Source organism: Cyclospora cayetanensis, unplaced genomic scaffold (genome assembly GCF_002999335.1).
Source record: "Cyclospora cayetanensis isolate NF1_C8 unplaced genomic scaffold, CcayRef3 CcayRef3_contig_5, whole genome shotgun sequence".
In the NCBI taxonomy this organism is placed as follows: Eukaryota; Apicomplexa; class Conoidasida; order Eucoccidiorida; family Eimeriidae; genus Cyclospora; species Cyclospora cayetanensis.
In genome coordinates this window covers 237,077-251,353 of record NW_020312480.1, presented here as the reverse complement: position 1 = coordinate 251,353, position 14,277 = coordinate 237,077, and the positions used below count along the sequence as shown (strand labels likewise).

The window sequence follows — 14,277 nt, the reverse complement described above, 5'->3', positions numbered from 1 at the left end:
AGCAGAAGCCGCAGCACTCTACAAGAGCTAAGCAACGTCCAGAGGTGACACTTCTTAGGAGCAGAGACTATCAAAAATGAGCTTCCACACAGCATGCATGTTTCCCAGGCTGAGACTTCGGCTTACATGCTGAAGGCGGAAACGACTAAGTAGGGACCCTCGCCATCCGTCGTGCAGGGAGGCAGAGAGCTGTAGCAGCGGCTCCAAAGCTGCACATGCGTAGAAACAAAAGGATAAATATCCATGTTTAAGGTGGGGTCACGCCAACAACCACACCAAAACCGAGGATCCTGCCTATAAGCCGTATGGAAGCAACCTCGCTGAGGACGCAGGAAGTTGTATTCCGTGAGAAAATAGCACAAGTATCTATACGGCGAGAGTGCAACAGATTGGCTACCTGGCTGCCTTCGGATGCTCGGTAACCTGATTATTGTGCTTTTGTGTGTAACCAATGCAGTTACCGAATTGTTCACAACAAGCGGTAGCAAAAGTACTGGTCACCTAACCTTGCTGTCCACATGGATATGTGGTTGGCGATCTCCCTTAAGGGCCGTGTAGGTGGGAATGCAGCTAGCTAGATTAACGGCCAGCTTGTCAAGCAAGGAGGTACGCACTCACCAGTGCAGTTATCGCAGAACCTTTGGAGTTGGAGCTCGAAGGCGCGAACTAACGCAGGCGGAGGTACCCTGGGCTACAGTTTAGCAGCGCAGCACACAGAATATCAGTTCGAGGCTTGAGACAGGTAGACGACATGAAGGATGAATTCTTCCCTTACATCTCCGGGGGGGTTCTTCACATGTGCATATTGTGGGTTCCTCACCGTCGGGAGCTGCAAAAGTGCAGATACAGAGGAAGGGGACAAGGGGGTTTCAAGGCGCTCAGCTGCCTCCTGAAGGAGCAGCCGTTCAACGCTCTCATTTCTGTATCCGTCTGCAAGAAAATAGCATCATCAGGCCGCAACAGTAGATTGTTAATACACGAGGATCATGGACGGAATGCCCCGTTTGTAAGGCAATAAAAATTTAATAGGACTAAGGAAAAGGGCTGCCCTGTCCTCTTTAGAGAGCAATTCCCCTTTCGTAATGGCCCATCCCCACCACGGGCAAATACACGGCGACCAGCAAAATGCAAAAGTATCGGCAGCCATGGGAACCCTGGTGTGCAACATCCAGCATCATGGATGTACGTACAGCCATTCATAACCCTGATAATATCTACAAAGTCATCAGTTGAGAGGCAACGCAGCATTTGCCTTCCTGCGAGCAGATGTTCAGGTTGCAATGCTCCGTGGGGGTGTTCTGCCACCCCTACGGCCGTACGGCTGGAGGAACCTTCAAGGAGACCTTCTGTGAAACCCGCCCCAGCTTCGGAAGCCCGTGTCGGGGTTCCAAAATATTTTTGCAAAAAAGCAGAGCCAAACTCCCAAAGCACCGTCATGCTGCCACCATCAATCTCAGGCAGGGTGTTAGTCGGTAGTTGCGCAGCTGGCGAGAGGCCAAGGACCTGCAGAGGTGGAAGACACCCGCTGCTGTTTCTCCGTGCTGCTGCTGGCGCCGCTGTGGGATTTGGAGGCATGGAAAAGAATCCATCAGTGAGAGGTCGTGTCAAAGAACGAGCCGCCCAGGGAGAACTCGGCGAATGCAGGCGTTTCCATAGCTCCATGAAAGGGACCATCTGCAGCAGCACCAGAAGAATTAGTCCCATTCCTTTTGGCCTTACAGCACGGCTCCCAGCACAGTGTTTTGCTGCCTTGCTGCTAGCGAACTAACCAACAGTCAAGCTCCAAGCTGTGATAACTGGATTTCCTAGAGGGAGCAGTAGGACCTCAGGAAAGGACTGCCAGCTTGAGATAGAAGGACTCAAGTAGCTGTGGTGCTCTCACAGTTCTGCAAAGTGCAGCTGCATGGTGAAGCTCCATGGTGCTGAGGCGGCTGTCGATAGACCTAAGCAACTCATGCTGGAGAGGCGATCCCAGGACAAGAGAGGCCGCGTCTACAAACAGAGATGGCAGAAGAAAGCAGCAGCATACGCCAGCTATCACAAAGATGACGAATACGCTAGACGCCGGGGCGAGCAGCATACGGCGTATGGCAGTAACGGCCACAGCAGCACACCATAAAAAGAGCTTAAGGGGCAAAAGAGAGAGGCAGCACGATAAACGTCATCCGGAAGCTCTAGCAAAAGAGACAGCCACATGCGTGTATCGTATGGCTCACAAGGCTCCAGCCGGGCGCACTGGTACTGGAAAGAGCCGTAAGGCAGCGTCTGCATCTTAGAGGCGCCGCTGTACAGGACTTCTGCAACAAAGGCTGAATGAAGGTACACGGCAGCCACCTGCAGCCACACCACAAAGGCGGATACTCACAGGGCTGTGCAACTCGGGCAAAACCCTTGAGGCCAGATAATAGGAGTATGTAAACTCCCCTTCCCCCTATCACCTTACATTCAGTATACTAAAGGGAAGAGCAACAAACACTGCGAGACAGCACCTCTAGCAAGGAGTCCGTCGGAAGAGTCAGGAAATGAGAACGCAATGAAGGCCACAGCTGGAGCTGCAGCAGTGGCAAATCTATTGTTAGAGGCGCATGCAGTTTCGAGGGCAGGGTGACCTGTGCGCCAAATCAGCAAAGGCAGGCGTAAGGACCCGTAAAATAGATGTATCGATATGAGCAGAAGCAGCAATAGAGACAGAGACACCACAAGCCGCCAAAACTGGGGAAGGCAGCAACACCCAGGATATCTTCCTGCTGGATATGGAGAGAGCGGCCCAGGCAGAGCCACAGTTTTTATCTTCTGGGTCGCAATAGCCATGGAGGTACAAGCAGAAACAAACAGTAGAGGTAGAAACGCAAGGACTCGTTTTGCGGCCATTGGCTGCCCTATATGTGGTATGTACAAAGTTTCTATCAAGCTGTCGCTCCAAAGATGGCAAGCTTTTTCTTCGTGAAGTGCGCGACTGGTGCCTTTTCCTTGCGCTCATAGAGGCCTCACTAAACAGACGATTGCGATGCTTCCGTAGAACCACACCAGAACAGGTGCATGAGACCTACCTGAAGTTTTCGGATGCCCCGCAGCAGCAGAAGTGCCTCCGGAGCTCCTACAGCCTCTGCCCGAAAGCGTATTGCGTCAAGAGCCTTCTGCATCAGCAATACAGTAAGGCCCTGAGAAAAAGAAACACACATCCATGCTGCTAGCGTATTCAGGTGCGTGACCGGTACCTTCCTAGAGAGTGTTAGTGGGGCTGGCTAGCGCGTATTAGTGGGGAACACATGGAGTGGGATATATTTGCTTGAGCTGGAATGTTGGTTACTAGGGAACCTTCGGTAGCTAGCTGCATCTATATGGGTAGCCAGAGAGCAAGTAGCTTGAATACAGCCCTACAGGATGGGCAGGGTCGAATGCGTCCGCAAAAAGGCGGCAAAGGGCTTCCAACTCAAGTTGAGGGAACTGAGCTCCCCTAAGCACCCACATGGAGTCCACACATATGGCAACTGTAGAGGCTGTCGCAGCAGAAGGAGCACGTGCAGCAGCTTTCCATAAGAAACGCCGACACCAGCAGAAGTATCGTTGCCCCTTAGGATGCACCAGCCCAATCCATAGAATTTGCGCGCGTACCCTTAGTACAGCGAGGCTGCCGCACGCAGCAGCAGCAGCAGCAGCAACAGTACAGCGATCGTGGCCTACCAGAGAACATCTTTGAGGCTTCCAGAAAGGTGAAGTGCAGAAACCATTCCAATATAAGGGAGTATCAAGTGGCAGCTTCTCGATGACAGGGCCTCCACGGTCCTTCCCAATGCGGCTGCTGTTGCTTCGCCTACTCCTTGTTGTTTCGCAAGCTGTTGCTGCCCTTGCTGCTGAGCCCGCTTCTGTTGCTGCAGGCAAGCCTGCAGCACCTCATGTGCGTGGAGCTCCAATAGCGGGGAGGATGCAGACACCTGGGGAGTGACTGTCTGGAGGCAAAGTATGAGGACGCACGAGCAAAAGCACGCTGTAGCACAGGCACCTAGTCAGGGTGAACAAGGTGGTCTGCACGATAAGAACCAAAGAAGGCCCTATTAAGGCCTTTTAAGGAATCAATGCCTAGGAAGTGGTAGAGACCCTCCTTAACTCAGCTAGTGGTGCAGCAGCAAGGCAGCAACAATGCAGCAGCGAGAGGACGCAGCACCGGGCATACAGCAGCGGGAGGCCTACTGCGATAAGGTCTAGTGTCCACTGCAGGATGGCAAATCCTATGGGCTGCGTGAGAGGCCCCTTTTCAAGAGCTTCTACCGCCGTCCGTATTGCGTCCAGCACAGCTGGAGCACTTGCAAGGCGTTGCTGGAGGGGCGGGAGGGTTCCCAACGACAGCAGAGGCCTCTGGGGGTGAAAAGCAGCTAGCAGCAATAGAAGGCTGCTGGAAAGCTGGAAAGACACCTGCTCCGAAAGTTCAGAGACCGATGCGGTGGCTTCGGCTTGTGTTGAAGCCCTTGATGCCTCGGTATTGTAAGCATCGTAGCGTGCGCTGTGCTGGAAAGCCTCTGCAGTATTGAGTGGACGGCCCGCTGCCGCACTAGGGAGTTGCAGCAGCAGCTGCAAGAGCATCAGGAGGTCGTCTTCGTTTCCCGCTGCGGTTTCTAGTGTATCGACGTCCGCCGCCTGTATGCCAAACTGGCATAAGAACCGCTGGTAGGGCTGCTGCGGGCCTGCTGCAGCTGCTGCTGGAGGGAAGAGACTCAGAGAGTCTTCAGAGCTACACAAGGCTCCAGCAGAGAAACGTCTCTCGAGAGCCCGTCTCTGCTGCTCCTGCTGTGGTTTTGACTCCCTTTTCTCGCGAGGAAGGAGGAGCAGGCAACTTTGCGAAGCCGGTGAAGACGCAAAATGCCACCAGGCTGAGGGACCGAAGGCCCGCAGCTGCAGCAGCAGCTGCTTCAGCCGACTTGGAGGATGCGGCTGCTGCAGCGCAGAGAGCAGTGGCAGCAGCAGCTGCCTCTGGGCTGCAGCAAGCTCGAAGAAGAGGCCTGCGCGCGGTGCAGGAGCAAAGGCCTTACTGTGCGGGGGACTGCCAGCTGCAGCAAAGCTGCGGCTGGACTCTGTAGAGCCGCTGCCAAGGCTGCCGTGCAGTTGGCGGCACGCAGAGCAGAGGGGGCCCAAAGGTAAGCCTTGTGCCTGTTTTGCTGATGCGGAATGCCAGTTGCTTCGGTGCGATGGAGAAGCAGAAGCGGTCCTGGTAATTACCGCGGATTCTATAGCTGCGTGTCGGACGCACTCGGAGCGCCTGTTGACCATTCGCGCTTCTGGCTGTCTTCCCACACACTGGAAACTCCTGGGGCCCTCGATTTTGGAGGGGCCCCCAGAGGGGCCCCTTAGGCCCCTTGTTGTAGGCTGCCCATGGGCATAACCCTGCAGCTCGACGCTGCCGCTGCTGTAGGAACGGTGCAGCAAGCTATGCCAGCAGCCTCTGCTGAAGACTCTTCTGAGGCGCATCGGACTCGCCTGGTTCGGGGAGACCCCTGAGGAGCGCCGCAGCTATTTGCACATATACCGCGACAAACCACAGCGCCAGCAACAAAAGCTGATTTGCGTCTCCTTTTGGACAGGCTTTTTTGCTCTGCTGCCACCTCGCTCTCCTTGCAGTAGCCGCAGTGTCATCTGGACTTGAAGGGTCTAGAGCGTCCCTGCCTGGGTGTCGTGGGGGTCATCTGGGGCCCCCTCTCACATCCATTTTAACTCCTACAAACCTTATTCTCTTCTTCATTCTGTGAATATTGCACTCCGCTTCCACTGCTCCCGGGATACGCCAACACCTCCCGTCGATTGGGGCCTTTCCCACGACCACCGGCTCCAGCTACTGCACCAACGACCAGCCTTGACTGCAGGAACAACAACTGCCACGTTGGCTGCGAGCAAGTGTACTTCTGCTCCTCAAAACGCCTTAGCGGAGGCTTAGAGCTTCTGGCATCGAGGGCAGCTGTGAGATCCCGAAGGAGTCCTCTGTCACGCCACCGAAGACTGAAGGGCCCCTCTCAAGGCACGACATGGTGACAGCTTGGGTGTAACTTCTGTCGCATCCGACGGCTCCTTGTGAAAGACACCTGAGAATATAGGCACACGTGCTGCTCGGAGGGGCGGACAAAGTTTTAATACACAAAACCCATAGAGGAATGCGCCGCTGCAAAGGGTCTGTCTGATCAGCGGCTTGCCTAAAGGGGGTCCCTTAGCTGCCTGAGAGTGCATGGGGAGGCGGCTCAGCAGAAACACTCAGCGCTTGGCTCAGCTGCTGCGTCTGCACCCAACACTGCCCTGCGGGGAGCAACAGGAGCAGCTATAGGAACGGCAGCAGCGATGCGATTTTTGCAGCTTTCTGCATTGGCTGTACCGCGAGGTGGTGCCCGAGCTGCAGGCATATGGATACTTCCCCATTTGACAGGATGTGTTCGACATCAGAGCAGCAGTAGCAGCAGCAGCAGTAGCAGCAGCAGGCAGCCCCCACTGGGGAGAAGGGCGCGACGCAGCTCTTACGACCCTCCCCTCTCCGCGGAGTTTGCTGCAGAAGAGCGGTACGATGGCAGTGCTCTGATTACATGAGCTAACAATCTTGGCTGTGCATTTACTCGTGCCACAGTCCTGCTGTTACTCCTGCTGGCCCTGTTCTCCCTCCGGCTATTTTTTGATGGTCATCGACACCAGTGTGCTTGCGATTTGCCGCTGCTCCGTGTGTGTATGTGTGTGTTCGCTCTCCAGGAAGGAACGGATGGTGCGTTCATCTGATGTAACAGGCGGATGGGTGCCTGCGTGGACTCCCTTTAGACCTCCCAGCAAGCCGTCAGCAGAGAATCCAGGGGGTGACCCCTCAGTGGCTGCCCCTTCTGTGGGATACTCTGTGCCCTACAAATTTCGTGTGGAAGACAACTGCATTGCTGAGGAGAAACGGGCGCAGAGGTGCGGTCTCACTTTAGAGTGTACACGGCTTAGCTGGGATCTTTTCTCAACTGTGGATTCCTTCAGATATTGGGGGAGTGTCTAGGCCTTATTAGGGGCTAGAGGATTCGCCGCGTGGAGTGTATGGTCCTTAGATTTGAGGCCTAGAACGCGCGGTTTGTTTTCTCCTCTCAGGCTGCATCCCCTCAATCGCCCCTCAAGCTCCTTCTTGAACTACACAGACTTCTCTGGAAATCGACTGCCCATTTTGGATACTTCTGAGAACCGGAGATACTGGCGGGTAGGCCATCTGCCCGAGTCGTCATACTGTTCCTGTTCTCATTACTTTTAGCAGTCGCCATTTTGCGTGATGCCCGTCCTCGCTACGTTCCTTTTCGTCCTGCGGCCCTCCCTTCTGGCGCCCTCCTTGTACATGCATACATTGTGGCAATCCCTTAGCCCATTGGAGTGTCTATTTTCAGTATTGCTTCCAAGCACCAACACCCGACCCCTCCCCTAGCGCGTAGTCGCTCCTCCATCCACGTCGCGGAAAAATTCTCGCAGATCATATCTCCCTTTACCACTTATCCCTCCTTCCGTTACCCCAACAGGACGTGGGCCTGGACAGGCTACTGCCACGAGTCTTCCCCCTCCGCCTTCCAGCTCACCGCCGTATCGATCCTCTACTTAGAGAATTCATTTTCTCGCTCTCACAAATGGACCCTAAGAGGTTCAATGTTAAAGCCCTCGCCATCCGATATGGGTCAGTCAGCTTCCTTACCAGTCCCCTACTGCATGACGAGCGGGCCCCCTGCATACAAAAGGCCAGAAACTTGTCGAACACGTGCAGATTAGACGCTAGTTTACGACGGAGATTAGTGGCTGCGGAGCTGTGGAGAAGTGACAGACAGACAGACAGGCAGACAGACAGACAGACAGTAGTAGACAGAGTCGTACAGAAGCAGAAGGACACCGAAGAAGGCAGCCTTTTCTTTCATCCATTCCTTTAAGCTGCCCCGCCTACTTGCGAATGCCCAAATAGACCCCACAGGCTCTACTAGAAGACATGTGGACAGTTGGGACCTTGGGATCATTAATACTGCAGATATGTTCATAAATCGGAAAAGACTTTCTATCACCTGGTACTGAGCATTTCGTCTACCCGACACTGGGGATCTAGGACTCCCTTTTGACTAAAAAGGGGTTTGATGGGGAGTTTCTGTTGGTTGCTTTGCAGCCTGCGGGAGGCAACGGTCGAGAAGATCATTCGTGAATTCAGCTTAGCTGAATTTCTCAGAAAGAACAGGTAGGGCTCTCCCAGTGCCTTTGGACCCTTAAGTGGGATTTTTTATATGCTTTGTATGGCCCTGGAAGCTTCCTAGGTGGTGTTGCAGGCCAGAAGGTGGCTTTTAGCGCACCGCAGAGCGCCAGGAGCGTTGAGTTGTAGCTCAAGTAGCCTTCACTAGGCCCTCGTAAATTGCTGCAAGACTATAGTGGCTTCGTATTCGGCATGCCTGTCCCTTACTAGGGCCTCATTCGCCCCTTTGGTTCACGAAATGTCCTGGGCTCAGTTATCTTGCAAGTATTATTAAGCATTGAACCTGCAGTGCCATTTTTCTCGAAACAGCACAGATCTTAGAGGTGTCTAGATATCAGCATGCAGGAACTTCTATTGCAGCGTCTTACATGGCGGTGCCTTTGATGTGTTGCACTTTCTTGCAGCCTGGCGACGCCGTCCACGCGGCGTGTGAGTAGGGCCGAAGCAGTGCTAACAATGAAGGAGATCGTTTTTAAGCAGAAGCTGGGTATGTATGGAGCCATCAGAGAACGGACCGAAATAGGACCAAGGTTCATGCGGGGCGTGTGCACCTAGAACACTTGAGTAGAGCAAAGGTTTACAGCATAGAGGCCTTATAGATGGCTAGGCATAGGTTTTTCGGCTGCACCATTTCTTTCAGTTGTTCACTTTTAACCGCTGTTTATCCTCTTCTTCTGAGAATCCCTCTTTCAATTCATGTTGCGTGTATGAGCGGAACCCCCTGGAGCCGCATCATCCCTCTCCAGCCTCCCCCTTTAATATTACGGTGCATCTGGTGCTGTTTGTCATACTCACTACAATAAGTGCTTTTAAGTGTTCACTCGAACATGCTTTGGCCTTTGTGGTGTACAGGCTATGAACAAATGGGCACTGAAGAAATTGACTCTCAAGAAGAAAACAAGTTCGAAGGTGCGGCCCCTTGACTTGCAACCCCGTTCACCAACTTGGCAGCTAGCTTCGTACTTACCACACAGCTGCATTGGAGGACAGTCCACAGTTAGCTGGTGCATTGGTGTACAGGTGGCGTGTTAGGTTAGTGAGTAGGCAGATGCAGGAGAGCTTACCAGGGGACGATGAGCCATTCGGTTGTAGCATGCAGCAAGAACCTTTGTGCAGCATGAATGGAAGCTCATGCCGCTGACTTGTTAGGTATTAGCCAATTCAAAAGATTGCTCTTGTGGGAGGACTCGGTGTTGCCACTTTGTAGGATGGAAGAGTACATTTGACTGGGTGATGCGGCAGCACATTGAAGTGGAGTCTATGTCTGCTTTTCCTTTACCAGCTAAGAGGTAAGCTTTTTGACCGCATAGATGCCGCTTTGACATGAGGCAGGTGGTAGTTCCTTTTCTCGGTGTTGAAGTTGAACTCATTAGCAAGGTGGGGGGAGTGGCTGGTTTGACATACCTTGGCTCTTTTCGGGAAGGCAAAGGAATATTAGACACTCAGATGTGTACTTTAGTGCCGAACGCCAGCTGTAGCAAGATGGGGTCCCCGTCGGAGCCCTTTCGTTGCCTATGCCAGAGCCCATGAGGCGTTGTGCGTCTACAGAGACCCGGTACCGAAAAGAGTAGACGTGGATCTGATCGTGCAGAATTCCGCTAATCTGAAGGTCATTAGCTGGATAGACCCTAACGAGAAGGTGGTATTTTAGGGGCAGAATCAGTGGCTTGCCAACCATAGTTTTACAGAAAAATGGGGTGGAGGCAAAGAAGTGTGCCGAAGCAGGATTGGGGGGAGGCGCACAAACAAATAGATTGGCTTTTGAAGGAGCGTTTCACGAGGCTGCACCCGAACACACCTATTGCAACTTGAATATTCTAAGGGAACAGGGACTGGATATCCCAGCTCAGCCTCGTCTATGGAATTTGCAAGATTCCGACATTTGAGGGGATCTTGCTACCTAGATGCAGGCAAAGTGCCCTCTGTAGGTGCTAGGAATGCACCGTTTGATGCAGCGCACTAATTGGCCCGCGCGGAGAAGGCATGCCGCGTGTGATGTAAGAATGGATCAGATATCGGTTGCTTGCCTCCTAAAATGTGGCAGTGCTTACAGGATCTAAACAACGCGTTCACGTGTATGGTTAATTGCTGTGTGGATGGCGTTAGGGGCGTCAAAATATCTGGTCCGGAGTTGACGGCGGGAGAAGGGTAGCCCTTAATGTGTTATATGGGAAAAACACCCGGCGAGGCTTGCTGTCGACTCTGACCATGGCCAAATGCGTCTGCATTTCCTTCACTAGTTAATGGGGGATGAGTTTTCCCTAACTTTTTCAACCTGTTTTTCAAGGCGTCTACATATATTTTTTGGACCTCGCACGTTTTTATTTTCAGTGGAGTCACTGCAAGCTCCCATTAACTGTTCGAGGGCCCCAGAAGATGTTTGTATATCCTTTAGCTATGAAATGGATGTAAGATCCTAGGGGCTTCCCATGGACGCCGCATGAGGAGCACTACAGTTTGCTTCCAAGGCAGTATATACCAGGCTCGCTACGTGGTCGTAACATTCGTCCTCGCCTCCTTTTCGCCTCATCACAAACGTTTCCGGCATGAGGGTAGAGAGGCCGCTGGGTTCAGCGCCGCTGCACCTGTGGATCACACCGAAGATTTACACCTTGAGTTGCACATAGCGATATTGCTGAGATGTGCCCAGCATTCATTGACAGCATAGAGTTAGCCTGACGTAGTCTGCAACAAATAGAATATACCAGTGGCCGGAGCAGTATATGAATATTCAGCCACATGTTATTGTGTACAATACAATCTGCTGACACGTAAGTCTGTTCGGATGCTATGCTCTACGCTAAACTTGGGCAACTTGTACTACACGAGTTAAACTTCAAATTAATGAGGAATTGGGCATTTGGCTTTGGGGTTCATACATTGTATTCGTCGCATAGGAAGCAAAAAAGACGTGGTGTGTGGGCGTGCGCCCTATGCTGTGTGCAACTAGCTATGAATGTTCGGAGGGCTTCGAGAGTGCAGCGACGCGCATCGCAACTGCCCGTGTCCCCTTTTTTCTAGAAGCATGGGGGGAGAGGGCATTGAAGGGGGGATCTCTTTTGAAATGAATCAAAATAAGTTTCTGTCAAGTTTGGATTTTATCTGAAGGTCCATGCCTCTCAAGATTGGATGGAGTATAACAAATATTTTGAACACAGCCTCATGCACCGTAGCAGTACGTCAAGATCATCGGCATGCAGCACCACGGAAGGCTCCCCGCCCTACCACCGCTGCTCAGGTCGTCAGAAACGCGAAGAGCTTCTAAAGAGAAGGCGAAGGGTGCATCGGGCGGTAAGATAAATCGAAGGGAAGAAAGAAGCACATAGTGCCAACAACAAACAAGGGACGAAAGCAGCACCACCGCGGCGATGCAGTGGCTCGCTGTCGGGATAACATATTACAGTAGATAATATCCTGAGCCTTGTTCACAAAGGTCCAGCACCAGTTCCTTGTCAGATTAGTCCAAAGTCTTACAAGAACCAAACGGCATTGCAAACGTCCGGCTCCAGGAAAATTGTGGAGCATAAGCTGCTGATAATCCAGTCATGACATCGCGTTTGCCGGTGGCACGAAGCGCGTGCCAGGCAGCAGAAAGAACGATGAGAGACTTTCCGCCCTAATGTAATTTTCACCATTCCCAAATGACATGATTATGTGCTATGCGCAAACTGGCACTGCAGAGTGCAGTTAGAATGTACACCGGATTCTCCTCTTTGTTTTAAATCACAGCAGACCACGCTCAACGTATTAGTGCTACAAGCCTTTACCATTTCATTTTGGCGATAGCTGCCAAACCTTGAAAGCCAAAAGTATGAGACTTGCGCAATTTCGATAAACAATGTGAATTGTCACAGACAAGTGCAGGTTGCGCTGCACAATAGCGAATTGTTGGGGCGCCGCGAGAGCACGTTGGCGACCATGCTGGAGATGCCGTTAGTATCCTTCACTGTAAAGTGGAGGTGATCAAGTCAGCAAACAACTCTAGGACTGCCGAAGTCTGGAAGTTTTCGTCAGGTGCATTAGGGAAAGACGTTTAGTCAGGGCATCAAAATGGCGCTCGCACGGTGCTGGCACATTTTTGCGCCTCATCTCACCGTAGAGTCCTTTTTTCCCGCTGGATATGGCTGCCTCGTGTTGGTTCAGTAATGAAAATAACAAAAAAGCATTTAGTGTTTTGGAGAGCGGTCAGTGTCTTGGGATAGCTCTTAACTAAGACGTCACTAGCATAGGTTATTAGGAAAAATTGACTCTCTTTCTTGGGCAGCTGGAGTAGAGAAGGAATTGTAAAGCCTCCGATACGCGTCCTTACTACGGCATCAGCCTTCTCTGAACAGCTTATGGACTGCGCTTCTTAAGCAGATCAGTCAAATGAACAGGTTTCAAAAGAAAATTCAAATAATGAGTTCCCGGTAATAAACTAGAAAGCCATAGAAGTTTGCAGCGTCCTTGCCATTAAGGGAAGGAAAGGGCCACGCCTTAATTTTCTCAACTTGTGCCGGGTTGGGCTCCTGCCCTGTAACCGAAGAAGGCGATCCCAGAGACGCAGTCGCTGTCTTCAAAACAAACACTTACAGAAATCTACTTGTTCATAGCAGCAAAAGCGTTGGCTTTATGTGCTGTGGTCACTCTTTAACGCCTCGGCAGAGCAATATGACTTCGCCCATATCGACGGCCATCCAGCGATCCTTAATTGGCTCGACAAAATCTGGAGTGCCTTCCCGTTGCAGCATAGCTGGGGCATTGAAGCATCCGAAAAACATAGGGACATAATCGAATTGGCAAGTGCCAGTGTGACACTCTGTGAAGTGCCCGGCATCAAGACAAATAAGATGTGTGAGAAAGCGCTTGTGAAGTCAGAGATAGAGCATACTGGTAATCCGTGTATTTTGTTAATGTATTCGCCGATACGAGGCATCGGGAGTGTCTGTTTTATACTGATCTTGTTTAGCGGATTATAGTCGACGCACATATGTCTTTTGCCGTCGTCCTTTAGCACCAACACTAGCTTCTGTCCAAAACCGCCAGTCAATTTATGCACTCTTCTCTTTCAGAAACCATCGGACTGCTGCCAAATCTCCTCTCCTTTCGGTATGGGCTTTTCTTACCGCGAAATATAGCTTGAGGCTTTTCCAGAGATTCGCTCAGCACGATACGCTGGACAACCCGCAGGCGGCTAGCCTGCTGACAGCTCGTAATAAGTTCGCATACCCGTGCCTTACCTTTTATTTTGCGTATTTTCGGTGTTCCTTGGCTAAGTATGCAGCCTGATAAAGAACCAGCTGCAGAGCCAGTAAGACGAATTGCGTGCGAAGAACCGACTTTCCTCACAGCACTGCTGAGCTGCCCAACGACAGACTCTGCCTTATCTTGTTAAGGCACTGACTCTAACTGTTAAAGCACTGACTCTAACCCATTTATCAAAAATGAAACTGGCATTGGTGAGAATACTGTACGTAACGTCTTTCTGTTTTTTTCCTAGAAAACTAACCTCCAACAATACGGGCCTTCCGTCGAGAAACTCTTCGTGTACATAGGAAGCTAGAAGGCAGGTCCAACATCAAGTAACGGACTATGTAGGTAAAACCCGTTTTGATTAAAATTAGCATTTAGCTGCAGCAGTCTGGATATTCTTTGCGTTCTGCCGCCCCTGAGCAAATCTGATTTCTCTCGAGCTGCGCTAACAATTTTACAAGCAGATCATACTCCTGTTTCCTGTCCTCGGACTGCAGCTCGACTACAGAAATAGTCGCGAATGACGCTAGCGTTGCTACTGCGAATCCACAGCAGCACATTATTGACTCGTGGGGGACATAAGCTGCGACTCAATCTTCTTTGGCCCCCTTCGTCTCTCCGCGGCCTGCGTGGGGGCTTTCCGTTTCCTTCATGCGCCTTCCCTATCAAAACAGCCTGGCTCTCCGGAGCCCAACCCCTTTGGTTAAGTAAGTTGACATTTTGTGTGCGCTTTCTATTTCGCAGTATGGCCCAATTTGCCATAATAGGAGCAAGTGGGTTTTGTCGGGCTCTCTGAGGCAGCTTAGGATTGCCGCTTCCCTCTGGATTCC

General features: G+C 51.8%; 1 protein-coding gene across 1 annotated transcript; it reads left to right on the top strand.

Moving 5' to 3' along the window:
* Window positions 1-3,341: 3,341 nt before the first annotated feature.
* LOC34619829 lies at window positions 3,342-9,866 on the top strand. The gene is made up of 11 exons (XM_026334773.1): window positions 3,342-3,437; window positions 3,631-3,675; window positions 6,424-6,536; window positions 6,721-6,918; window positions 7,093-7,198; window positions 7,509-7,660; window positions 8,135-8,203; window positions 8,620-8,702; window positions 9,068-9,124; window positions 9,423-9,504; window positions 9,764-9,866. The coding sequence occupies exons 1-11, from the start codon at window positions 3,342-3,344 to the stop codon at window positions 9,864-9,866; spliced, it is 1,104 nt and encodes a 367-aa protein (XP_026190558.1).
* The last annotated feature ends 4,411 nt before the right edge of the window (window positions 9,867-14,277 follow it).

Bases quoted from the DNA above. Each gene is read 5' to 3' on its own strand.
- LOC34619829 (XM_026334773.1), top strand. From the start codon at position 3,342: ATGGGTAGCCAGAGAGCAAGTAGCTTGAATACAGCCCTACAGGATGGG. The intron at 3,676-6,423 runs GTGGCCTACCAG...GTTCGACATCAG, and splicing joins GCAGCAACAGTACAGCGATC to AGCAGCAGTAGCAGCAGCAG. The intron at 9,125-9,422 runs GTGCGGCCCCTT...GCCACTTTGTAG, and splicing joins AGAAGAAAACAAGTTCGAAG to GATGGAAGAGTACATTTGAC.